This window comes from Chrysoperla carnea, chromosome 4 (genome assembly GCF_905475395.1).
Source record: "Chrysoperla carnea chromosome 4, inChrCarn1.1, whole genome shotgun sequence".
Taxonomy (NCBI): domain Eukaryota; kingdom Metazoa; phylum Arthropoda; class Insecta; order Neuroptera; family Chrysopidae; genus Chrysoperla; species Chrysoperla carnea.
This window is the reverse complement of record NC_058340.1, coordinates 6,976,346-7,002,386: the sequence shown is the minus strand read 5'-3', so window position 1 is coordinate 7,002,386 and position 26,041 is coordinate 6,976,346. Positions and strand designations below refer to the sequence as shown.

Genomic DNA, 26,041 nt, shown 5'->3' with positions numbered 1-26,041 from the left:
TAGATTAATAATTCATAATATTTAATGCCAGAACGAAATTCCATCACCAACAGTCTGCCAGAGCGAAAAACGTATCCGTGCGAGTGAGAGCAATGTATATGGAAACCTATGAGTTAGAGTGAGAGCGCATATTTATTCATTGTTGTATACGATTATAAATAAACCTAAATTTTTATATTAAAAGCGTAATACCAAAAATATTTACAGAGAAATTCATGTTTCTAGAAAAGTTCTAGAACATAAGGACGTAAATTTCGCCGTTTTAAAATTTCGTGATTCACGGCACCCCGTATATTATGAATACAAGATCAAATATAGATTAATGTTTTAAAATTGGTATATTATATAATATTATGATAATCAGAACACTTTTGGTATTAAAATTCCTTCATATTCAAATTCAAATATGCCAAAATTAATTTAATGATATTCGACAACCTTAATATTTAAAAAAATTATAATTTATTTGAATTTAAATTTTAACAATTGAATTTTTAATTGTTAGGTTACGTCATGTGCATCATAAATTAGTTGTATATTTAATATTCATATACAGTAGAATCTCGATAAGTTAAAGTCCAAGGGAAACACAAAATATTTTAAGTTATAGAGGTTTTAAGTTATCAAGTGTCTATGTTAGGTAAAGGTTAATATAGAGGTATGCACATGTTTCTATGTACTCTAGTTAATATAGAGGTATGTACATGTTTCTATGTAGTTACTGAGGGCCTATACAGAGATTATTTATTTAAGTTATAGAGGTTGCGTCTTTTAAGTTATAGAGGTTTTGGGCTCTGATGGGAAGGGAACATAGTATTTTTTGAAGTAACAGAGGTTTTTATGTTACCGAGGTTTAAGTTATCGAGATTCTACTGTACTTATCAAAACACCTGATAATATTTATTTGATTAAATATGAATAAGATATATTTTTTTTTAAATAAAAGTAAAACCAAATTAGTTTTTACTATTAGAAGATCGTATGTACAATCGTATTTTCAATATACTTCGTATAAATGTTATTTTTAATGAACATGAAGTAGTCACGAGTTCAGTGGTTCAGTCGATCAGAATCATTCCGGCGACTCAGTTACGTTTCACAAAAATTTTTATTAGCATTCGGGGTGTCCGGGAGGATTAAAATTTTGTGAATAATTGTTAACAATCAATTAACAACAATCATGGATCCGGAGGCGTTCTTAGATATTGCTAACCAAGTAATCAAATTAAAAATGTTCCCTTATTTTGATATTGCACATTGTGTACTATGTGCTTTATCGGTTAGGGAAGATCTCGGTTCTGGTAAGTTTTATGGATGAGTGGATTATTATTTTTATTAAAAAACATATATATCAATAACTTTTTTAAAATATTAGATATTCTATTTTTATTGAATTAAAATTATGGACATTTTAATAAATTATTATACGAAATGGTATAATGTATGTTCACGCATTGTAATGTGTAGTTTATAAATATAACAGATCACCGTTCATCTAAATTTAATTTAATAGTAGAAGTGGGGATCTATATTAGGTTTATCATTTAGAATAACGGAATACTTTTAGGCTTCAGACTAATTCAATGTTTGTTTCTTTTATTAATACGTAAAATTCTTCCTTTCTAAATTCTAATGTATAGGTTTTTAAAAAAAATCTATTCGTGCTAAAAAAAAGCAAGTTGAGATACTCGATGTTGTTCTTAATGTTATTCACTCCGTAACACAAATACCCGGACCATTAAAAGTGATTTCTCAAAGATAGGAATTTTCTTAGTTCTTAAAAAATAAATTATTTTAATAATGCTTTTTATTTAAAAAATGATTATTTTTTGTTTCGGACAGATGTAAATCGGTAAAGACATATCTTCTATCTTTGTCAAAAAGCGCTGTTTGATAAAGGTAAAATATATATTAGATTTTCTTAAATAGTTTTTTGATAATTGACCTAAACAGAAGCAAATCGATGAAAAGGTCTATTGCTAACATAGAATTAATAACATAGAACCGTACTGTGGCCATCCAAACAGTTGATCGTTTAAGAGAGAGACCTAAAAAAAGTAAATATATAGTTATTTTTGTCTGTCTTATTACTTCTATGAAATAGGGCTTTTCATTTTAAAATCACGATTCACATTTGTTTCGTACTAAATGATTTATAGCCAATGTGATAAAATGAATAACAAATATCTTCTATCTTAGCCCTACTTATTGCTGTCAGTACGAAAAAATAAACTCTGCACTTGCGCTTATGACATGATGAAAAAGCCTTTACACAGACATGCACGTGTTTATACAATAATTCAAAATATTAATATTCGCCCTTTGTCAGGTAATAATTCACTTATTATAACTTCTTTAATTGCTAGTCATAGCACAGTTGAAAAAAATGGATGATGCTTCTTTAATATTCACCAACGATATGTAACATGATAATCAGGCGATAAAACAACGTCAGGGGCGGTGCTAGCAAGTTTTAAGAGTGGAATGAGAATTAATTGTTGCGCGCCGCCCTATAATATACATTATCTATTCATAATTTTTCCTAACAACACCTTGATGTATAGATAGATAAATCAGAGGCTTAATTGCTAATAAAACAATCAAAAAGGTATTCTGAATGTTTTAGCGTTGAACGTGCGATGTTAGCATGTAGATCCTTATAATAAAGACTCTTGCTCTTATTAACACTCGTTGGTAAAAGGAGCGTTTAACGCATGTCGTGTGAACGAACGTACCCAAATTGTTACTTTGTATCTTTTCTTTAAATACAAAGAATATTTTTGTAATTCAAATAATTATTCGCTAACCTATTGTTATTTGTCTTTAAGATAAGATAAGAATTAAACAAATTTAAACACTGTCATTGAATGTCATTTCCATAGAGACTCGATGAATTTTTCTAATGACAATTGGGTATTACACATAAAATTATTTTAAAAAATTCTTTGAAATACATTTAATTGATTTATATTGATTGGTATATTATTAGCGCGTTATTTGAATGCATGATAAGCGACGAATGGTAAGTGTTGGAAAAATGGCAAGTTTGTTTTTATTTATAGCAAGTTTCTATGACAGTGAACATTATTCTATGACAGATTGGCGCCACCAATTTTGAATGGAATATGCACAGTGACGTCACATGTGCAAGGTAGAGCTACCTATTCGTTAAAATTTTAGCAAAATTTTTATTGTTGAATAGTTTAAATATTTATGAATAAAAAAGAAAATTTCGATTGCATATGTTTTCCTTATTACATATAAGAGACTCAATAACTGATCAAAAATAGAAACGCGTCGTTTTCGAAACTATTATTAAAGTTTTTTGTTCTATCAACTGTTAAAAAAATCAATTGTTATTTAAAACAATAACAATCAATTACATTATTTGTCAACTGCTTCTATTTAATGTGTTTTCCGAAGCGGATTTTTTAAGAACTACCACTGATAGATCATCAGCACCCTACATGCCTAAAGTAATAGTTGTCCACTTGACAAAATTAAATAATGTTCGTTAAATTCAAATTTTAATATTCACATTACTTTTTTTTTATTTGATCTAGTACTAGAATGATTATATTGCCTCTATAATTTATAAAATTTTTAATAATTTATAAATTATTCTTATTGTTGACAAGAGGTTTCAATAATAATTAAAGTTTTTAAAGTTATTATTAACCTATAATTTCAACTATCATGTCTTCAAAAATTAGTAATTCTGATTTATTAGAAGTAATTAACAAAAATATAGAACTTAAGAACGAATATCAAACGTTACAATTGAAAGTATTGCGACAAAATTGTGCAAAAAAATTAATTCATTTGAATGATATAACCGGTAAGTTTATCAAGTAGTCAAGTGTTTCCTAATTCATGTAAATATAACTATTGAAAATTCTTTAGAAACATTATTAAAAGCAATGCAGAATATTATAACTTATAAGCACCAAATAGCCAACGAAACCGAACCCGCGTTAGTTTCAATTTCTGAGAATATTAATTTACAAATATCATCGACGTTATCTTCAACAAATCGTGAAGAGTTTCGACAATTAATGGCAAAATTTTTGTATTTATCAAATCATTTCGAAGAAAATATTAAAATTATTCAAGATAGTCCGAAAGAAGACATATATACAAATATTGCAGTAAGTTTTTTTAATGTTATAAGTTTGAAAACCATCTCCGTTTTGAGTTTAAACATCCGAAATTTACTTTCAAATCTAGATGAGTATTGCTTATCAGTTTTATAAAACAATTTTTATACCATGCATATATCTAACATGCAAGGTATACAAAGTTTAGTCCCAAGTTTGTAACGCTTAAAAATATTGATGCTACCAACAAAATTTTGGTATAGGTACTCATAAAATTACCTAATTAGTCCATTTCCGTCCGTCCGCCCGTCTGTGGACACGATAACTCAAAAACGAAAAAAGATATCAAGCTGAAATTTACAGCGTACTCAGGACGTAAAAAGTGAGGTCGAGTTCGTAAATGAGCAACATAGGTCAATTGGTCATTTCATTTTTATGGTGTAATGATTTTTATTTTAAGTATTGGGTATAATTTTATTTTAGAAGAATCAGTGGTTTAAGTGGATAGCTAATTTCAGACGTCTTGAAAAAATAATTGGAAGTGTTGATGAATATCACAATATGTTTAAAGCAATGTCACAAGAAACAGAAGGTATTTTAATGCATTTCAAGATTCATTTGTATTCATCTGAATGTAGCCTTAGTATAAGAAAATGCTAGAGAATAGGCAATAAGTTTTTCTAGTCTGTGTGGTACAGAAATGTCCAATGAACTGCTTTCAACTTAAAATTGTCGAAAGAATACACTCTTCAACTATGGCCATCGAGTCACGGGACAACCTGTTTATATCTAATTTGAGTTAAAAAATTTCCATTCATATTAGTCGCTATTGTAGAGTCCGATTTTCAAATGCTAAATTTTTGAGTTCTAATCTCTGAATAGAATCTCCTTTCGGTTTCGCTACCACCACCACGTGGTATTTATTAATCAATAAATAACTTTTGACTTTAATAGGCTTTTGCCCACTAAGAATAAATTAGTTGGATAATAGTTTCTAATGATTAATCATGATATGTAGATAACAAAACACAAAATTATTTTTTATAAAATATAAGGATTATTATTATTTAAAAAATAATAAATTCTTTAAAATTATACATCCGATCACGTGACAGCACACACCAATCAGCCGCGCCATATGAAAAGCTATGTAAGCTTGCAAATATTTGTAACTTGCATGTAAAAAAAAGATTGTATGTTAAGTAATGATGTCATTCAAGACGCCATGATACTCTACACTGTTTTAGAAATAAATTTGAATTGATTTTTTTAAATAATACTTCCTTGGTGTAAATCAATACTACTGTAACGTATAAACCAATTTTTCAAATTTAGGACAAAAGCCTATTTTAGAGTTCGTTTTTCAAAAGCTAAATTTAAGTTCTAACCTCTGAATAGAATCTTCTTTCGGACTCGCTACCACCACCACGTGGCATTTATTAATCAATAAATAATTTTGACTGTAATTATAGCTTTATAATAATTTATTAGTTTTCCAAATCTAAGTGGATTTAAGTGCTTTAGTATCGAAATAATAATTATAACAAGAGATACATTATTTTTTTTTTAGAGAATATACATCAATCTACAATGAATAATGATTGTTCGACATGGGAAGATTTAGGAGTAAAAGCATTTCCAGACGATATTGAAAACATGTCTCCTATTGAAAAAAATACATGAAAAATGAATTAAATTATATATATGCAAAAAAATGTCTAAATACAGTGTGATCGATAAAAATGTTATACGTTCAAACATGATAATAATTAATATTTTAAGAGTTCTTCCAACATGGTAGAAGTCAACACAGTGTGCTTTTTTGATTGTAATAATTTATATATAATTGTTGTATTTTACTTTAGATATATTCTTATAAAATAGAATATTTATGAATTTTTGTTTCGTTAATAAAAGCTCATTCATGAAACAAATAGCAGAGAAAAATTATTTTTCGAATAAGTATATAAATATAACTAGACCGTGGGACAGAAAGGGTGCTTTGTAAAATGGTTAATACATACTTGAAATTTTGTGAGTGGCTTCCTTTTGACGAGCGAGTCTACCATACTTCTCTCTAAGACTTTTTTTTGAAAGCGCTGTGTTCTCAAAAGAGCACGATGACTTCATATTTAAGGTAGTATAAAGCTAGTATCATATTTAAGCTAGTAAAGGATATATTGTCAAAAAACTGTTTTTCGACGCCATTTTTCCAATATAGCAGGGCGAGCCGCAAATATATGAGGTGGCATAGTGGAAATTCGAAAAAGACACCTCAAAATATATAAAATCACCCGTTTTCAAAACTCCCGGAAAACTTTCCAGGTAAAACTACCAGATGACTATACTATAAGCTGGGTTAAAGATCCACAGAGTAGTCATCTATTGTATACAAAAAATTTTAACTTGCTAAATTTTTTTAGAAATCTGAGAAATTAAGAAGTATTTAAAGCAACAAAAAAAAAGTATCCGAAAGGAGGCATAAGGCAAAATTTTAAAACTTTAAAAGCCTGTATTAACTTTTAAATTACAATAAAAAATTGGGTGTCTGACTAAAATACAATAATAAGTTGATACACTTGCCATGTGGCTTAAAGCCTGCAAACACGTACGCTTTTTCCTACACGCTTGATGTGGTATATTTGTATTTCTTCTTCGTATGAAAGAAATTTCTTTATGTAGTTGACTGTAATGATAACAATTACAATATATAGCCGATAAATAAAATTAATTTCGTCTCCCTTTTTTTAAAATTGTTGAATAGTTATAAAAACGTTATAACAAAAAATATTATATTTTTTCCAATTTTATTAGCCTATTTTCAACATATATTTACCAATAACAGAGCCTTTAAAAATAATACGACTTGCTCTGCCACTATGACCAAGTTTATGCGAGAATATCCTCATAAATACCTTTCCATTTTCGTAGGTGTAGCCTTTGAAGGATTTTCAGAGGGACCAAAACTATAAATTAAAACAAAGATTAACCAATCCTTTTTTAATCAAGTTTTCCATAAGATAAGTATGAGCGATATGCAAGTTATTCTAATATAAAATCACATACTATGCTACTCTTGATAAAATTTTGTTAATTTATATTTATCAATAAAAATAATTTGTTTTTGAAAATTGGGTGCAGAACAGAGGTAGCAAGTTTACTTTACACAACAAATAATTCCTATTTACTTACGAATATTTTTAGGAACATCGAATTTATAAAAATCTGTTATATTTTATAAACAATTCAGCTGAAAATTTTTTAACGAAGGGGTTTTGGAAAAAAGCTCAAATTATTTCACTCCAAGGAGGGCATGTCATAACGGCCTTAAACTTGACCCTGATTTGCAAGGTCCAAATCAACTCAAGTCATAATCGATAAAATATTAAAAGATAGAAGAAAAGCTTAAGTTAGAAAGTTGTTCTTTACACACGTTTATATGAGTGTAGACAGATTTTAGCTTTTGATTCCTGTCGTATTTATTAAGTTTAATAACTTTCTAATTTGTGTTTCCCTCTCTCTCTCTCTCTCTCTTATTAGTTGAGAGCATGAGTTTATTGTTAAACGACTTTGCAAGTTAAAAGGTCAAATTTATGACTTCTGTGAAATTTCCCTTCCAATTATACCAACTTTTACTTGGAACCCTTTTTTTTAAAACTCTTCGTTAAAGAAGTTTTCAGTTTCAAAATATTAAAAATTTGCGTATTGTACTAATGAATAGCATTAGTACAAACGCAACGAATAGCATTCATAATAACAACTAAAATATTTTTTAAATTATTATAGGAGCCCAAACATTCTCCCGGAAACACCCGTTGGCTTGTTGGCTTTCTTATTTATTAGTAGTATTTGCCGGTGGTATGGTTTGCAATGGATTACTTGGGGAACCAATTTTAGCACCACTTAAGAATACTCCACAATTAGTAATTGCAACTCTTGTTTGGTGAGTATACAATTAAACCTATAAAATATTTAAACTCATAAAAAATTGTCCGGAAAATTCAGATTTTAGACAAAAATACCCATTTTTGTCAATAATACGAAAAAACATTGCAAAATGAATATATCTAAAAAATAATGCCATCTGCTAATATATTTATATTAACTGTGTTTTATATAATCGGGGGTCGAAATAGTAATTTCGGCTAAAAACTTAATTTTTCAGTCGCTATTTTGTATTTTCGTATATTTTCATCCTCTTTTACTTAAAAAAAAAATATGTTTCGAGAACTCAATGGTTTAAAAGTCGAATTCCCGAAAAAGTAGTTTCGGGATGGAACACAAACTAATGTTTGGTTTTTTTCTACATTCTATTACGAACAAAATGAGTCATGTTAGATCAAAAATCCTTATTTTACATTCATTCACTGCACTCATGTAAAAAATATATTTTTCCAGTTCCAATAAATTACTTATTGTATTGAAAATTAAATTGAATTGTTCAGATTCAATAATATTTAAGCTTATTCTCATTTTCACAATCAGAATGAATAATTAAAATTGTTTTCCACTCATTATTGTTCATAAGGATTGAAATTTTTGAGTGAGTTTGAATAAGTTTAATAGAAAACCGAATTTCTAATTAATTCCAATAGGAAATATTTTTAGAATTTTTATTAGGGGTTGGATTGGAGTCCGCTACTAAAATTTATCAAGTTTTTTTATTATTTTTAGGTACGTTATTTTCTACATGCCTTTTGATATCGGATATAAAGTTGCTAAATTCTTACCAATTAAGATTGTATGCTCTGCAATGAAAGAAATTTACCGATGTAAAAAGGTTTATGATGGTGTTACACACGCAGGAAAAATTTATCCTAATGCATACGTCATAATGATTTTAATTGGTACTCTTAAAGGAAATGGAGCTGGTTTTACAAAATTGTTTGAAAGATTAATAAGAGGAGTATGGACGCCAACAGCTATGGAATTCATGCAACCATCTTTGTAAGTATTTGAATTTATCATTTTATCGTTATCTAAGTAAACATTTAATAGTTACTCTCTTAATATTTTTAATTTTCTACTTTTCCCAACAATATAATTAGAAATTCAGAACTTCTGGAATCGCAAAAGAGGTTCAAATTTGTATTATCTAGAGATATATTTAAAGAGATGGAATATTGATGTTGACGAGAATGATTCAATTTTTTGTTTTCACTTGTTTTTAATCGTTCAATTGCTTGTTTTCACTTGTTTTTTATTTTAATTTCAGCTATACCAAAGCATCTTTAGTTGCATCAATCATTTTCGTTTTGGATAAGAAAACAGATTTAATATCAGCCCCACATGCTTTAGTATACTTTGGAATCGTCATATTCTTTGTATATTTCAAATTATCATCAATATTATTGGGTATACATGATCCATTCGTTCCATTTGAGAATTTGGCCTGTGCATTATTCTTTGGTGGAATTTGGGATTCATTGGCAAGAATTTTGGGACGTGGACAACCTAAAGAAGAATCAAAAGACGTTAAAAAGAATAATTAAGTATGCAAGTTTGAGAATATTGAGTACCAATTTTGTGCAATAATAACATTTAAGTATTTTTCATTTGTTTTTCGTTTATTATAAATAATTATCTTTTACACAAATGTGACAACTACTTCGTAGGCTAAGAGCGATCACAATGATGATCATTTAACACAAACATCACAATATGTTTTTTTTTTTTTTAAAGAAATTGAACACTTAGAAAGTAGAAATTTATATTAATTATTATTTTTTGGTGGACATATCAAAGCTATATTCATAAAATAAGCTTACTGAGGTTCATACTGCTCGGTTAAGGAGGTATTCTGGTCCGGAAGCCTCAATTGTAGGCACCTTTCAAACTAAGATTATAAGAAAATGGAAAACATTTATGTAGCTATTTTTTCATATAAAATTTATTGACATTTTAAAATACAAAATAAACATTGTAAAAAAAAAAAACTAAAAATTCTTTGAATTACAGACCGTTGAAGTGGGGGCTACAAAAAATCACGGTACCTTGGTTGACACAATTCCAGCCCTTGTAATAATCTGAATAATAAAAATTTGAAAAATTCTTAATTAATAAAGATATCGTTATCGTATGAACCTCGGTCAAACATTACGGTTACTCGGTCAAATAAACGGTTATTAAAAAATCGATTTCTTCAAATTTCTAGACCAGAATACTGCCTTAAGATACAATAATTTAATTTATTTTTAACTGTTCAATTTTTTTAAGAATATTTTATGTATTAATGATCTATGCGTAAAAATGCTTTTCTAGTCAAGTTAAATAAGAAGGAATCGTATTTTATTTACATGCTGCAGTATTTACAAAATTACATTAGGGATCATGCAAAATAGGTACAGAATGTCTAGCTAGAAGTCTTCATTGAAGCTACCGGATAATTTCAAATTTCAAAAAATATTACAAGGTCTAGATGGTTTGATGGATGATACTACCGACTTGGTTTTGGTTTTTTAGCCAATAAAAAAAAAATCCGCGTTTTCTAATAGACAATAAATAGTACCTTTTGATTTCTTTTTGTAGGTTTTCGGATTTTCTCACTAGCTAGATATTCTGATGCATATCTTACTGTATTAAGTTTTTTATTTTAATTTATAAGTATCGTTGTTGTTAAGGATTCTCTAGTCGAAAAATCGAAAAAGACATGTTAACCTTTTACTAAATTTTGGTTAATCAATTCTAACTAGAAAATCCTTAAATTATTAGCGTTTACTGCATGCATCCTAAATAATATTATAATGCAAAAATTGTACAAAATTTAAAAATACAACATACAAATACATTTAGCCTTTTTCTTCTGAGTATTAAAGAAAGGTCCGCAAGATGGCAGCACTAGGGTTGGGTATATATATGAGCCGTTGACGATTCCATGACAGAATTCAAATCCTCTTCAACACTTGTCTGCTTCTTTTACGATCTTTAGGAATCTAAGAAAATATATTCAATTAACTCAATGTATTTAATGTTGAAGAAGGTTTAAGGTCATACGGTAACGGAAAAGGCTTTTAAATGTACCTCAACTCCCAGTGCTGCCACCTAGTGAATCCTTTTTTAATCTTCAGAGGAAAAAGGCTAATTTAAATAAAGTACCACTTAAAAGTGCCAATAACGAAATCTTTTCGTTTACATCATATTATTGGAATTTTCTTTTTTTATAATTATTCATTTTGGATAAATTTATAATCCCACCGATTTTTTTTTTCTCATTATGTTGTATTTACTATTTATTTTAAAATAAAAGTGGTAATTTATGTACATACTTTAAAAAATAATTATAAATCCGAATTTGAAAAATTCAAAATAATTTTATTGAAATGTTATATTTAAAAAAATACTTTCTTTTTTAAAATTCTATTTACATATATTTTTTATGTAAAAATACTTTTAACAGAAATGAATATGGGTGCCATTTTTGTTATAAAAGTTTAAGAATTTGTGTATTTTATTTTCATTGTTGTGTGATATATTGTTCTTTTTGATGTATGGTTACCATTTAAATACAACTGAATAAATTATGTTTTAAGTTTTTTTTTTTTTTTTTAAACTTTTAACTCTGATCGAAATTTTTCTATTTTTTCTCAGGGTTCGAGGATATATATCAATGGATATATATCATGATATATATCCGATATATATCCGATATATTTCACATGAATTTTTATGATATATATCAGTACAAAAATGATTAAAAAAATTTAATATTATTTAGTAATTTTTGACGTTTGTTAATGTATTTCTACTTCCCAAATTTTGATGGCATTTTAGTAGAGTTAAAACATACTAATACTAAGTTCTAATCGTGTCTTGCCAGAAAAAGTTCGTAACGCAAGAGTAAGTTTAAGTAAGATTCAGAATCGGAAAATGGTCTACCTTTTTCTTCTTTGAAGTCTAACCAAGCACAATTATGAATACGACATTTTTTATTTGATAATTAACAGTTTTTTACGAATGACTGACGACTGATTTGATAATTAGGTAATAGACTGATTTTGTTACTTAAGTGTAGGTATGACCATTGACTGAATAGAATTTATAAAATTGTTTTATGTGTTCGAGTTTTATTTATAAAATTTTATGATTTTTAGTTGATTTTGCCTGATCTAGACGAATATTTTATGTTTTGCTTCCATTTGTCTGATTTTAAGTACCTTAATAAATAAAACATTTTAGTTTTTTTAAATATCAAAATTTTGATATACATCGGATATATATAAAAAATATCCGATATTTTGATATTTATAATAAATATCGGATATTTTCGAACCCTGTTTTTTCTATTCCATTTTGTATCACCAGATTACGCAATACTAGTTAAAGTGGTTCGGCCGTTCTTGACTAGTCAACTAGGCAATTTGTATGACGTAATTGTAATAAAATGCTCTAAAAGCGTCAAAAATAGTTTTTTTGTTTTCTTTTTGGATATAATAATTCAAAATTTTGCACAGCAAGAGGTCCCAAAACTGTGCCTATTATGATCAAGGGACTTTCACCGTAGGTAATTGTTCAAACAGCCGGATTACCTTAATTCACCTAATCAGTGGCGGGGCAGATGATGAGGAACTAAATAAAAACAGTTGAATATTTTTGAAGAAACTCTTATTGACCGTGTTTTCGAGTTTCCACCTTCGAAATTAATAAAGGAGGCAAAAATAGAAAGAACCTGGATGAATCTAGTGACCTCATCAGCCACGGAAACCTCTCGGGCAATAGAGACACTGTAGCTTAACGCACGCTCTATTCTTATATGTAATATCTTTATGAACTGCCTACTATTTGCATAACGTGAACTGTCAAACATGTTTTTGCTTAATTAAACCAATGAAACTTTAAACTTTGGTTCATGGTAAGTGAAAATTGAATCATTTTTAAGTCAATTACATGAAATTTGAACATGTTTGTTTACATATAATTTAAGATAAATTGTTTGGTTGATATTTACCCAGGAAAATGGAGACAATATTTTGGGGTTATTTTGGATATCATTATCAACAAGAAAAAAAATTGTTTACTTTTTTTTTATTGGTACAGTAAAAAGTAGATACCCTAGAGAATTATAAAAGACATAATTTTTCGAAATTTCTTTTTATATTGACGATACTTTTTATTACTGTTTTCGGGATTAGATACAATGTTTTTCTATGCCAATGCCACTATATTAATTTCCATAAAAATAGTGTAATTTCTTCAAAAATCGTGTTATTGCAGATATTCCATTATAAAGCTAAAAAGTTTTAATTTTTAACGACAGTCTAACCCCATTTTTTTATTTATTTTAAGTATCTGAATTAAATATTTTTAAATTTTTGGCTTAAAAATCAAGCCAAAATAGAAATCAAAAGTTAGAAACCGAAAAAATTTTCCATTTAGATGGAAATTTATATTTTACATGTTAGTAGCAATATAGACACCTTTGTTATGATTAAAAATGCTTTTCCTTCATACTACTTCGAATCTCTACTCAGCGTATCTCCACTTCGAATCTCTACTCAACTATTTTTCTGATTGGGCATTGAAATGTTCTTAGACGTAACGCTGCCTAAATGTACGCCTCACACCTCATATCCATTTAAAATGTGCAATTAGTAAGGACTTAGAAAAAAACCGATTTTGAATTTTTGAATCCAATTAATCTGCGAAACGGGTGACAAAATTGCTATCAGAAAACAAAAAATACGTTGATATAGAAGAAAAAAAGCCAAGAAACATAGCGTTTTTTGTTTATGGCTAATCAGTGGCTAAATTAACGTAAAAAATTTGTAAAAGTAAAAAAAAAAAAAAGGTTTTCTTGCGATAAAAAAAGTTGACGTCCAATGCCAAAAAAGGCGTTCATAAAATCACTTAATCAGTCCATTTCCGATTGTCCGTCTATAAACACGATAACTCAAAAACAAAAAGAGATATCAAGTTGAAATTTTTATAGCGTGCTTAGGACGTAAAAAGCGAGTTCGTAAATAAATAACATAGATCAATTTGGTCTTGTAAACCATTAGAGATTGAACAAAAGTTTAAATGTAAAAAATGTTCCTTATAAAAAAATAAATAACTTGTTTGAAACATTTTTTCGTAAACATCGGCGACTATCTACATGTGAGGGCGCAAATTAGGCGCAAACTATTTAGTATGTATTATATGGGAATATCAGTAATGTGTATGTGACATGTATGTATATGTGGCTATCTTTCTTTACTTACATGACGTAAAAGAACAAACGATAGCGTTATCAATCAACACTGCCTATACATGGTATTTCAACAGTTAGCTCAGTCAATTGTTTGTTTTGACAAAATTCTGAATATACAAACTTTCGCATTAATTTTTTCTGATATTTTTTTATTAATTAAATTATTTGTATTTACAGCATTTTTACAAACTAACGGAATAATAACTGTCAAAAATGTCGTTCAATTTTCTATCGGTAAGCGAACGGTTCAAACCGATCCGTATAACTGGCCCTTTAGTTGGTGGTACAATGGCCACCAAATCAACTGCGAGTGAATCAGAAGATGAGAGTTTTGAATATGATTCAGATTATGCACGGGAATTTCAGGAACGTGAAAATAATGAGGCATTGGCTCAAGCATCTGGTATCAAGACAAATTTGTCATCTTTATCTATAAAATCGGAAGAAGTAGATAATCGTACCGAAGGTATAAATGATGTTGAAGATTTTACAACGGTAACATATAAAGGAACCAGTATTATAAATGATAATTTATGTCAGATTTATAAAAATTATAATTTCAATTATAATTGTCAAGAAGATTTACCGATAAATTCAATGAAAGAAAAAATTGTTTCAATGGTTGAAAGTAATCAAGTGGTAGTGATTGAAGGTGCCACAGGTTGTGGTAAAAGTACACAAGTGCCACAATTTATTTTGGATAGCTATCGAATACAAAATAAACCTTGTAATATCGTTGTAACCCAACCGAGACGAATAGCAGCCATGAGTATTGCACGACGTGTTGCTGATCAAAGACATTGGCCGTTAGGTTCAGTTGTTGGTTATCAAATTGGTTTAAATCGTGAAATTGGCGAGGAAACTATCTTAACTTTCATGACAACTGGTGTATTATTACAGAAATTAATTTCCTCACAAAATTTGAACGAATTTACACATATTATTCTCGATGAAGTACACGAACGAAATAAGGATATGGATTTTTTAATGTTAGTTGTTCGGAAATTTTTACGGACTAATTCTAGGAATGTGAAAGTTATTCTTATGTCAGCAACAATTAATATTGAAAAATTTTCACAGTATTTTTCTGTGCCAATATTTGGTGCGTTAGTTGAAGCACCTGTTATTACTATACAAAAACGTAGTAAACATCAAACGCAAATATTTTATTTAGAAGAATTAGATGCATTAGGTCCACAACCGGAAATAATAGTTGATAATCCAACAATTGAAAAAGAAATGTATCAAATATGCGCAAAATTAATTAAAGTTATGGATCGTTTAGATACGGAATGTACATATCCAGGTAAATACAAAAATAACTTTTGTTAGTAAAATAAGTAAATCGAAAAGGCTTGCAAAATATTTGTTACGTACAAGTAAATTTTGTGCATTAAGGAGGTATTCTGGTATAGAAGCCTCAATTGTAGGCACTTTTCAAACTAATATTATAAGAAATTGGAAAAACATTTATGTTGCCATTTTTCATATGATATTTATTGACATTTTAAAAAACAAAAAGAAAATTGTAAAAAAAAAAAAATTCCATAAAAAACTTCCAACTTCATATAAAAAAATTAAGCCTTCTATCAAAATCGCCCTGGTGCTCGTACATCCTTAATTAAAAAATTTTTAAAATTAATTTTTCACTCTCGTCGACAGCCCCCATGACTGACTATCTTTTTTTTTGTCAGGTACCGTTTTGGTGTTCCTACCCGGTATACATGAAATTGAAGAACTTGACGGAATTTTAAAACAAGATATATATAAATCAAGTGTACAATATGAAATTATTCCATTACATTCAACAATCACTACAGAAGAACAACGTAAAGTTTTTATTCCACCACGAGAAGGTATTCGAAAAGTGATACTATCTACAAATATTGCAGAAAGTTCAATTACTGTACCCGATATAAAATATGTGATTGATTTTTGTTTAACGAAAGATTTACAATACGATACAAAAACCACTTTCACATGTTTACAATTAAATTGGGCAGCGAAAACAAATTGTAAACAACGTGCTGGACGAGCTGGCCGTGTTGCTGATGGTCGAGTTTATCGCCTTGTGCCTAAATATTTCTATGATGATTATATAAAACCAGAAACAGTTCCAGAAATGTTACGTTGTCCTTTGGACATATTAATATTGTTAACAAAACGTATGAATTTAGATCGATCACCTAAAGAGATATTAGCTTTAGCTTTAGATCCACCACGATTAGATCAAATTGAGCGTACAATGTTAGTATTAAAAGAGGTTGGTGCATTATTGTTAACGTATAATGGTGAATGGTGTAAAATGGATGGTGATTTAACATATTTTGGTCATGTAATGGCTATGCTACCATTAGATATTAAATTAACGAAAATGATTATTTTGGGTTATTTATTTAGTTGTTTGGAAGATGCAATTATTATGGCGGCTGGTATGAGTACGAAAAATGTATTTAGTACACCGTTCAAGGAGGGTATGAATGCTTATAATTCGAAATTAAGTTGGGCAGATGGTTCCTGTAGTGATTTAATTGCTATATTGAATGTGTATAAAGTCTGGCGCAATCATACACAAGGTACCTGTTTTGTATTATTATTATTATTATATTTTGATATAAACTGCCTTCTTCTACGGAAAATTTAAAAAAAGGGGGCAAAAATACTAACAAGTGAAAACACATTATTTACTAAGTTAATATGTTTGCAAGTTGTGTGGAAACCTCATATTATTTTTCAACGAAAATTTTTTTGCAAAAAGATACCATTAAAAGCTAAAATTTGAGACCTGAACGCATTTCCAACGAGTCATATACGCTGAGAGAATAAAAAGCGAAAAGAATCCTCTATTTTTTGTTTTTTAACAAAATCCTTTTTTTCGTTTTTTACGCACTTTTGAATTATTTTTAAATCGGAGTTATTTATGTATTAAGTTGTACTTGATTCGGACTAGTTTTGGAGAAAAAATATCATCCATCTACCGTTTTACCATAAGACCAGTGTTAAATAATAAATATGCCTACTTTTGAAGTCATTTATTAATTTAAATAAACCGGCAACCATCCTAAAATTTTCAGAATTGATTTAGACTTAGCCCAACTTCATATAAAAAAAATCAAGCTTTTTATTCAAAATTGCCCTGACGCTCGTACATCCTTAACTGCAGTAATGATTATTTTATTTGTATTATCACACCTTTATAATAATGCCCTTATTCATTTAGGTACTGTATTTACAACAAACACAAAAAGTAAGCGTGAACAAATAGCTGCGTGGGGCCGACGTCACTATTTACAACATCGTGTACTCGATGAAATGCATCAATTAATATTAGAGATAAAGACTCGTTTAAAATCATTTAATATTATTGAACATCATGGAGGCGTTCAATGGAAGGAAATTGAAAAACCACTTGTACTCAAAGTTGTTATATGCGGTGCATTCTATCCAAATTATTTTGTTCATGTGCCAAATCAAATAGATGAACGTGAAGCGGTCAAAACACTTGGTGGCCGTACACCTAATAATACCGTATATTTACAAGGTTTTGATTCAAGACAACCTGGACCATTATATGCCAGTGCTATTAAAAAGGAAATGCAATCTTGTGGTACGGATATGATTGTTTCATTTGATTGTAGTAATAAAGTATACATTCAATTTCGATGTCATGAAAGGGATCCTGCATCGATACGTGATGGTAAACATAATTTTCAAGGAGTTATGCCTGGTAATGTTGCTTTAGAAGTGTATCGAGCTGTTCGTCGTCGACAACTTTACAAAGGTATTACAATTCCAATCCTTCCTGTCGAAGAAGCCTTATCACGAGCAAAAAAACTTGGCTTAAATGATTTAAGAACAAGTAATTTATCTCAAGCAACTTCATGCACACCAGAATTACCTGGTTTAGAAATATCATTAATCACAATCCGTATTTCGCATGTCATAGATCCAGGTCATTTTTGGGTACAAAATGTTGGATTTCAATACGATGAAATATTATCAGAAATTGGTAAAATCTTATCGAAAAAATTAATACCAGTGACGTTAGCTAACGTAGTAGTTGGTGAAATTTACGCTGCACCATTTGAAGGTGCATATTACCGTGTGCGTTGTATTGGAGTTATACCTTTAAAAAATGGTAAATATTGTGTACAAGTATTTTATGTCGATTATGGAAATATTTCTGATGTTCCTGTTGAAGACTTACGAATTCTACCACCAGATTTATTAAATTATCCAGCACAGGCATATGAATGTGTTTTATGTCAATTGAAACCATCAATTTTGTTACATAATCGTGCTGAATGGACTGATAAAGCTCATGATTTATTTTATAATTTAACTCATGATCGTATTTTACTTGCAAAAGTATATTCTGTGACACAAGGTATAGTATCTATTGAATTATTAGAACCAGCCGAAGAAAGACCATCGCGAATAAATAAAAAAACATTACGACCGATGAATGGACAAGTACCCACGGAACGTAGTATAAATCAAATTTTATTAGATAATGGATACGCAACACCATCGGAGGAAAGTTACTTATCGAAATGGAATCATGAAATGCGTGAAGCTCAATTAAATATGGAAAAAGATCAACGTGAAAAATATAATATTCAACAAGCAGAGTATGCAACAATTTTTAATGCACTTACACAAGATGTTCCCTCACCAACGGCTCAAGAATGTCGACGTAAATTAACGTTAAGAGGACCATTTAGTCCTTTAGAGACTCGAGTTTATGGTGTAAATGTTTCAAGTCATGGACACACAATTAGAGTTGATCCTGATTCAGTGAATACAGTTTTATTGGATTCGGAACCACAAGATTCACATGAACGATTATTGGTAGCATCAAGTGTTACGTCAAATCAAGCCGGGACAAATTTAACATTACGTTATACAACTTTAATGCCAAATTTACATGGTTTCTCAGCATTAATGGCTTTACTATTTTGTTATAAAATGGAATTACGTACTACAGACGATGGTACCAAGTATGCGGCCGCATTATGTGGTTTAGGCTATGATAAAGATACAAATCGATCATTATTTCGTGATCATGATATTTTAATTAACATCGATGTTGACTTAACTACAAATGATATAAATTTAATAAATAGTTTACGATATTTTATAAATGCTGCGTTGTATTTAGAAGATTCTACACAACCGCCATATAATCAAGAAGAGAATTTTGCACAATGTCAACGGAATATTCAAATGAAATTATTGGAATTGTTAAATGTTCAACGGAAATTCATCGGAACGAATAATACACAAGTACATAAAACTTCATGGGGACATTTCAATGATGTAACGATATTACAACCAGCTGAATATGCGATTGAACCATATGCAATTTATCCATTACATGCGTGTATTGATTTAGAAGAGGAAGCACGAAATATTTCTTATCAAAAATGTTTAACGTATCTTTTAAATATATCACGGCGTGTTGATAAGTTTCCACCTGCCGGAGTTACTTGTGATATTTGTGATTTGACGGTATTAAATATTGATAGTTTAAGAATACATTTAGTAAGTGGCTTACACAAGCAGAATTGTGTAAAGTTTGGAGTAAATATCGAATAATTTAAGAGAGTATCCTGGTCTAGAAGCTTCAATTGTAGGCACTTTTCAAACTAAGATTATAAGAAATTGGAAAAATGAAAAATTCATTTTTATACCTTTTTTTTTTTTACTTTTTTGAATATTTTATAATACTTAAAATTAAAATTTTTTTAAATCTGAAGTTTAGACGATATAGAGATTTGTAAGGAAAATCTCACCGAATTTCAAACAAATCGGTCGAGTAAAACTTGAGATATGTCAACCTCCTCCTAAAATGTAGTTTCAAGAAAAACGCGTTTCAAGTTTCAGAGGCAATTCCGGCAGAGTAACTCGAATAATAATATTACATTTCCGAAAGTAATTCGAATTTTAAAAAATTCGTTTAAAGGCATGTTTTTAAGTTTTGCATACGCTTTCGGCTTTTTGTCGAATCCCTTTGGTTTTTTTAAAAAATGCATCATCAAAAAAAAAAAAAATTGTTGGTATTTTTAAATACAAAAATGTTTCTATTAATAATACTAACAACGTATTTTGTTCCAAATATTTTTTCAAAATCGAAAGGATTCGATCCATAACCCGTTTTTGGAACTACGTTCATACGAAATTTTTGATGCCAATTGATAAAGCTACGGACATTTTATTATTATACATGCCGCATTCTTTTAAGCGGAGAGAATCAAATGTTTCATTTTAATATCTTTAAAATTTAATATCTCAATATCATTTTTCTTAATCTCATTTTAATATCTTAACCTCTGCTTTCTCCCCTGAAACAATATTTTTTCGTTTCAAGTTCTTTTAATTGATTTTTCAATCGACTTCTAAATTTTATTCTGGATGACTGTGTAGAGTTGGAGAATGCTTTTTGAAGTGCTCACTAATATTTACGACGATCGAATGTGGAAGATATAATAGTAGAATACATTTTACATGATAACTTTAAGTAGAAATATTAGTTGTTTTTGTTTTAAATTTTTATATGAAGATTTCAGAATTTTATTTTATTTTTGTAAGAATACTTATGTAGTCATTTAAAAATTAAATATTCAGAATATCTAAAGTTGTGTAATTTATACTTCATGAAAAATATTACCCATATAAAAATCAGTTCTATTCAACTGTAAACTATACAAAACAAGTGAAAACAATCAATTTTGAAAGTATTTTCTAGAATTTTTATCGTTTTTCGAGAATATTTAACAAGACCACTAGTTGAAATTTCTGTAAATTTTCAACTATCTGTGTTTTATAGTTTTCAAGCAATTGGTCACCAAAATTTTGCCCTCACGGATGAACAATTTCGTCTGTCTAAGTGATTGAAAACAATTGAAATTATTCAATTGATTGAAAACAAAAGACAGCCTGAAGCGCAGCACAAAATATGCAGCGATCACAGACTCGCCCAGATAGGCGCCTTTATTCCTGCTACTCTCTCCACTCTAGTTTTACGTCCTTAATATATATGTTCTTGGTCGAAACATTACATCTATATATCATTCTATGTCTATAAATTGACCTGTAAAAAGGTTCCAACTAAAATCGGTAGATACAGTCTCTCTTAGCAGGATAAACCTTTCCATTTCAATTACGATTCATTATTCATAAATGGTAAGTAACCAGGTGATCTAAATTGTAACTACTGAAAAAGCGGTCCATTTTCTGTTTAATAGTACAAATTTTTTGATCGCCAGTTGACGAGATTTATCTAATTTGAATTTGAATATTTTTTTTGACCTTTAAAAAATGGTAAGTACAAGTATTGCTATCTGGTAGCCGAAATTGTAACTACTGATTACTTCTGATTTTAATTAGTACGAACTATTATCGCCAGTTGGCTCATTGCAACTCCCAGTTATCAATTGTTTCGGACACATAGTTATAAGTTGGACAAAGACACAATGTATTTGCTATTCATTTTATCACATTTGTTTTTTAACAAACTGTCCGAAACAGAAAACAAAACGTAATCACTTTTTAAAATGAAAAGGTCTATTGTCGATAATACAAATCCTTTTTGTTACACAGTGTGCATCCGCTGTGTATTAATTGGAAATAGCCAACGATGCCAACAACGGCGAATTTTGTAACTAAAAATTGTTTGCATTCATAGAAATAGACATTTGTATTGAGTCATCAATAATCATAGAATAGAATAATATAACTGTCAAAAATTCACTTATTGTGTTTTCTATGTCTATGAAGAAAATGGCAAATAATTCATTTAATAATTTAGATAATCAATTTGTTAACATAGAAAACATCAAACAAGAATTAAATACAGAAATTATTGAAGAATGTGAAACAATGGAGTTTGTAAGAATTAAAGAAGAAATACCTGAAGAAACTTTTACAAGGGAGGATGTATTTATTAAAGAAGAAATGACACAAGAAAATTTGAATAATGTGCTGTTTAAAGAAGAAACCACCGAAACTCTTACAATAGAACATGAAGAGATAAGTGAAGAATTCATTGATAAAAAAGAAAATGAAATAAAAATAGATGAATCTATCTTGGAAAATGGACGTATTAATAATGAAGATAAACGTTTTTCTTGTGAAGCTTGTAATAAAACATTTACCCGGAAAAGTAGTTTAATTCAACATAAACGAACTCATACTGGAGAAAAACCATTTACTTGTGAAATCTGTGATAAAAAATTTACTATCAAACATAATTTAATTAATCATAAACGAACTCATAGTGGGGAAAAGCCATTTTCATGTGAAATTTGTGATAAAACATTTAATGAGAAATCGCATTTAATTGCGCATAAACGAATACATTCTGGTGAAAAACCGTTTTCTTGTGACATTTGTGATAAAACGTATACTCATCAAAGCAATCTAATTGAACATAAACGAAGTCATACAGGTGAAAAATCATTTTCATGTGATCTTTGTGATAAAGCATTCACTCATCCTAGTAATCTAAATATACATAAACGAACTCATACCGGTGAAAAACCTTTTTCGTGTTTAATTTGTGATAAAAGATTTTATTCACAAAATCGTTTAACTGAACATAATCGAACTCATACGAGAGAAAAACCGTATTCATGTGAAGTGTGTAATAAAACATTTATTCAGCAAAATATTTTAATATCACATAAACGAATTCATACGGGAGAAAAACCATTTTCTTGTGAATTTTGTGATAAAACGTTCACTCATCAAAGCGGTCTAAATGTACATAAACGAACTCATACAGGAGAAAAACCATTTGCTTGTGAATTTTGTGATAAAACGTTTACGCAGCAAATTAGTCTTAGTGTACATAAACGAACTCATACTGGCGAAAAACCATTTTCTTGTGAAGTTTGTGATAAAACGTTCACTCAGCAAATCAGTTTAAATCGACATAAACGAACTCATACAGGTGAAAAACCATTTTCATGTGAAGTTTGTGATAAATCATTTATTGCCAAAAGTTATTTAAATAAACATAAAGAAATTCATAATGGTGAAAAATCTTTTTTTTGTAATCTTTGTGATAAATTATTTAATTGTAAAAGTAGTTTAAATAGACACAATAAACAAATTCATTAATCAAATGTAGAACCAAATGTAAAACCATGGATTGATGTTTTTGTATCAATATTTTACAGGGTTCGAGGATATATATCAGATATATATGATGATATATATCTGATATATATATATATATATATATATATACATTATGAATGAATAATAATAATGGTTATTTTATATAGTAAAAAATCAATTTTCGGGATAACGTTTTCAAATTAATATAAATAAATAAATATCGTTATATATTTTAAATTTTGTTTTATTTTATTCTATCCCATTTTTCCTTTCAGAACAAAATTATTAATTAACTAATTAATTTTTTTTTAGTAAAGGTACAAACAAATTCTTATAAAATATAGGTGAGATAAAGAAGTTGGATTGTAAATACGTAATATTCTTTTTGGATTTTCATTTTATTTTTGTGTGGTACATATTTGGTTTGTAAAAAAAAAGTTGATGCAAAAAAATTTTTTTAAGATGAAATTAATTATATGGAATTATGTGCAAGTAATTCGTAAATAGTTTTTATGTATTTTGATTTCATTTAAATAAAGTTGAAAACTCAAACCCTGTTTTTATTTTATTTTTCCCCATCTCTCTGTAGCTATACAATATTATTTCAGTTAAAAATAGGTAAGTATTTCGAACTTCACGATAGGTAAGTATTTCAAACTTCGTTTGCCATTTTTTTTTGTAATAATACTACTCAAAATTTTCCGAAAATGAGTTTTACTTCTTGTTATAATTTAAGAAAGTCGAAAATATGAATATAATTATTTATTAATACGAATAACAGAGCCCTAATGGTATAATGGTTAGCGTATCTGACTTCGAATAAATAGTCCCTTGGTTCGAAACTAGGTGAGGACATATATTAAAAAAAAGTTCGTTAAATCTTTTAAGCAAAATCTGATTTTTATTTTCATTGTTTTTCAAATTTCCACCACAGCATGTTTGCCTAGTAAATGATGAAAAAATTAGTTTTTTTTCGTTCAAAAACTTCAATTTTTTTCACATTTCTACTAGGAGAACATCAAGGACGGACGGAATAAGTAGTACCTGATAGCAAGGTAATTGTTGTCACCTCGTAAGTCAGAAAGTTAGTGGTCTGCACACCCGTGTTTGGTGAGTGTGACCTCTAGTGGGCAGACCAATAACTTTCTGCCAAAATAAAATTTTAGACTTTCGGGGTGAAAACACTTACTCGCCTTTCTCCTTATCAGGAACTACTAATTCCCACTTATGTTCTCCTAGTACAAATGTTGAAAAAATTGAAAATTTTTTCGAAATTATATATTATTTTTTGAATTAAACTGACCAATTATTTATTTATATTAGCTGACCAATTATCAGCGAATGCTTCCCGATCGCGCATAGGTGGAGTTTTTTCAATCTTTAATAAAAAATTTTCTGATGCTGACCAATTAATTAGACCAACTGACCTTTTATGACCAATTTCTGACCTTTCAGATGGTATAATTGGTCAATCGAAATTCCGCACATGAGGTGCTAAGATCGCGGAGCTCACCAAAAATGAAAATTTTTAACATTTGTATGAAAATTTTTAACATTTGTATTAGGAGAATATAAGTTGAAAAGGGAAATAGTAGTACCTGATAGGGATATGGTAGGTAAGTGTTTTCATTCTGAAAACCTTTTTCTTTTTTCTGGTATTAATTAATTAGTATAATATATAGTTTCGTTTTGTTTCGTTCCATTTACATAGCGAATTATTTGCACCTTATGTGCAAAAAAAGTAAATTTATTTTGACGGTAGTGCCATCTATGTTAAACCTGTTGAACTAAATATTTAATTGGTGGTAGTGCCATCTGTGGTAAAACTGTTGAACTAATATTATTTCGATGGTAGAGCCATCTATGCAAAACCTGCTGAACTATCATTAATTTAGGCGGTTGTGCCATCTATGCTAAACCTGCTGAACTAACATTTCTTTCGATGGTCGTGCCATCTGCGGTGAAACTCTTGAACTAAGTATTATTTTGACGGTTGTTGAACATTTTACCTCGAGTGTTCACTGAAACGTAATTAGTTTGAGTGGACATTCATAGATGGCAGTACATGCCACTTAATGAAATCTTATTAGTTTGAGTGGATATTCATAGATGGCAGTACATGCCACTTAATGAAATCTTATTAGTTTGAGTGGATATTCATAGATGGCATTGTTTGTATCATTCTTTTAAATGATCTATTTGTTACTGTTAATGGGTATTATACGAATTTTTAAAAGATGTTCAATAAAAATAAATAGAATAAATTCGGTTTTATTAACTTTTTTATTACGTAATTCAGTCACAGATTATAATTATATAAAAAAGATCATCATGTCATCTGTTTATCGTTATTAAATATTATATTTATATAAAATTCATTCGATCGCATCGATCATCAATCAATCAATCAATCAGATCATTGTCAGTTAAATAACATTGTATTTCTTTTATTATTATCAATTTAATTATTATTATATAATTATAAAATCTATCTAGATGCCATCACTTCAAGCATGTAAGAGCTTTTCATCGGGGCTCAACTTAAATGTAGTCGACCAGTGACCAGTGACCCACTGATTAATGCTCATGGGGATTTTATTTTTATATTTACACAATAAAATATGGAGGTCTTATC

General features: G+C 28.9%; 4 protein-coding genes across 4 annotated transcripts; all 4 read left to right on the top strand.

Moving 5' to 3' along the window:
- Nucleotides 1-1,036: 1,036 nt before the first annotated feature.
- Nucleotides 1,037-11,288, top strand: LOC123297849 (trimeric intracellular cation channel type 1B.1). The gene is made up of 4 exons (XM_044879655.1): nucleotides 1,037-1,301; nucleotides 7,884-8,040; nucleotides 8,772-9,044; nucleotides 9,313-11,288. The coding sequence occupies exons 1-4, from the start codon at nucleotides 1,181-1,183 to the stop codon at nucleotides 9,587-9,589; spliced, it is 828 nt and encodes a 275-aa protein (XP_044735590.1). The 5' UTR covers nucleotides 1,037-1,180; the 3' UTR covers nucleotides 9,590-11,288.
- On the top strand, nucleotides 3,659-5,920 carry LOC123297850. The gene is made up of 4 exons (XM_044879656.1): nucleotides 3,659-3,838; nucleotides 3,904-4,148; nucleotides 4,581-4,689; nucleotides 5,668-5,920. Exons 1-4 carry the CDS (start codon nucleotides 3,697-3,699, stop codon nucleotides 5,778-5,780), a joined length of 609 nt encoding a protein of 202 aa, XP_044735591.1. The 5' UTR covers nucleotides 3,659-3,696; the 3' UTR covers nucleotides 5,781-5,920.
- Nucleotides 11,289-12,884: 1,596 nt separating the features above from the next.
- Nucleotides 12,885-20,801, top strand: LOC123297589 (probable ATP-dependent RNA helicase spindle-E). Its single transcript, XM_044879316.1, has 4 exons — nucleotides 12,885-12,945; nucleotides 14,461-15,589; nucleotides 15,978-16,859; nucleotides 17,504-20,801. Exons 2-4 carry the CDS (start codon nucleotides 14,497-14,499, stop codon nucleotides 19,879-19,881), a joined length of 4,353 nt encoding a protein of 1,450 aa, XP_044735251.1. The 5' UTR covers nucleotides 12,885-12,945; nucleotides 14,461-14,496; the 3' UTR covers nucleotides 19,882-20,801.
- A 1,238-nt stretch (nucleotides 20,802-22,039) lies between these two features.
- LOC123297769 (oocyte zinc finger protein XlCOF6.1-like) lies at nucleotides 22,040-23,380 on the top strand. Its single transcript, XM_044879543.1, has 3 exons — nucleotides 22,040-22,507; nucleotides 22,580-23,305; nucleotides 23,376-23,380. Exons 1-3 carry the CDS (start codon nucleotides 22,051-22,053, stop codon nucleotides 23,378-23,380), a joined length of 1,188 nt encoding a protein of 395 aa, XP_044735478.1. The 5' UTR covers nucleotides 22,040-22,050.
- Nucleotides 23,381-26,041: the final 2,661 nt, after the last annotated feature.

Coding starts and splice junctions, on each gene's coding strand:
- LOC123297849 (XM_044879655.1), top strand. CDS start 1,181: ATGGATCCGGAGGCGTTCTTAGATATTGCTAACCAAGTAATCAAATTA. Junction 8,041..8,771: donor GTAATTGCAACTCTTGTTTG/GTGAGTATACAA, acceptor TATTATTTTTAG/GTACGTTATTTTCTACATGC. Junction 9,045..9,312: donor GAATTCATGCAACCATCTTT/GTAAGTATTTGA, acceptor TTTTAATTTCAG/CTATACCAAAGCATCTTTAG.
- LOC123297850 (XM_044879656.1), top strand. CDS start 3,697: ATGTCTTCAAAAATTAGTAATTCTGATTTATTAGAAGTAATTAACAAA. Junction 3,839..3,903: donor TCATTTGAATGATATAACCG/GTAAGTTTATCA, acceptor AAAATTCTTTAG/AAACATTATTAAAAGCAATG. Junction 4,149..4,580: donor ACATATATACAAATATTGCA/GTAAGTTTTTTT, acceptor ATTTTATTTTAG/AAGAATCAGTGGTTTAAGTG.
- LOC123297589 (XM_044879316.1), top strand. CDS start 14,497: ATGTCGTTCAATTTTCTATCGGTAAGCGAACGGTTCAAACCGATCCGT. Junction 15,590..15,977: donor TACGGAATGTACATATCCAG/GTAAATACAAAA, acceptor TTTTTTTGTCAG/GTACCGTTTTGGTGTTCCTA. Junction 16,860..17,503: donor CTGGCGCAATCATACACAAG/GTACCTGTTTTG, acceptor TTATTCATTTAG/GTACTGTATTTACAACAAAC.
- LOC123297769 (XM_044879543.1), top strand. CDS start 22,051: ATGTCTATGAAGAAAATGGCAAATAATTCATTTAATAATTTAGATAAT. Junction 22,508..22,579: donor ACCATTTACTTGTGAAATCT/GTGATAAAAAAT, acceptor AAAAGCCATTTT/CATGTGAAATTTGTGATAAA.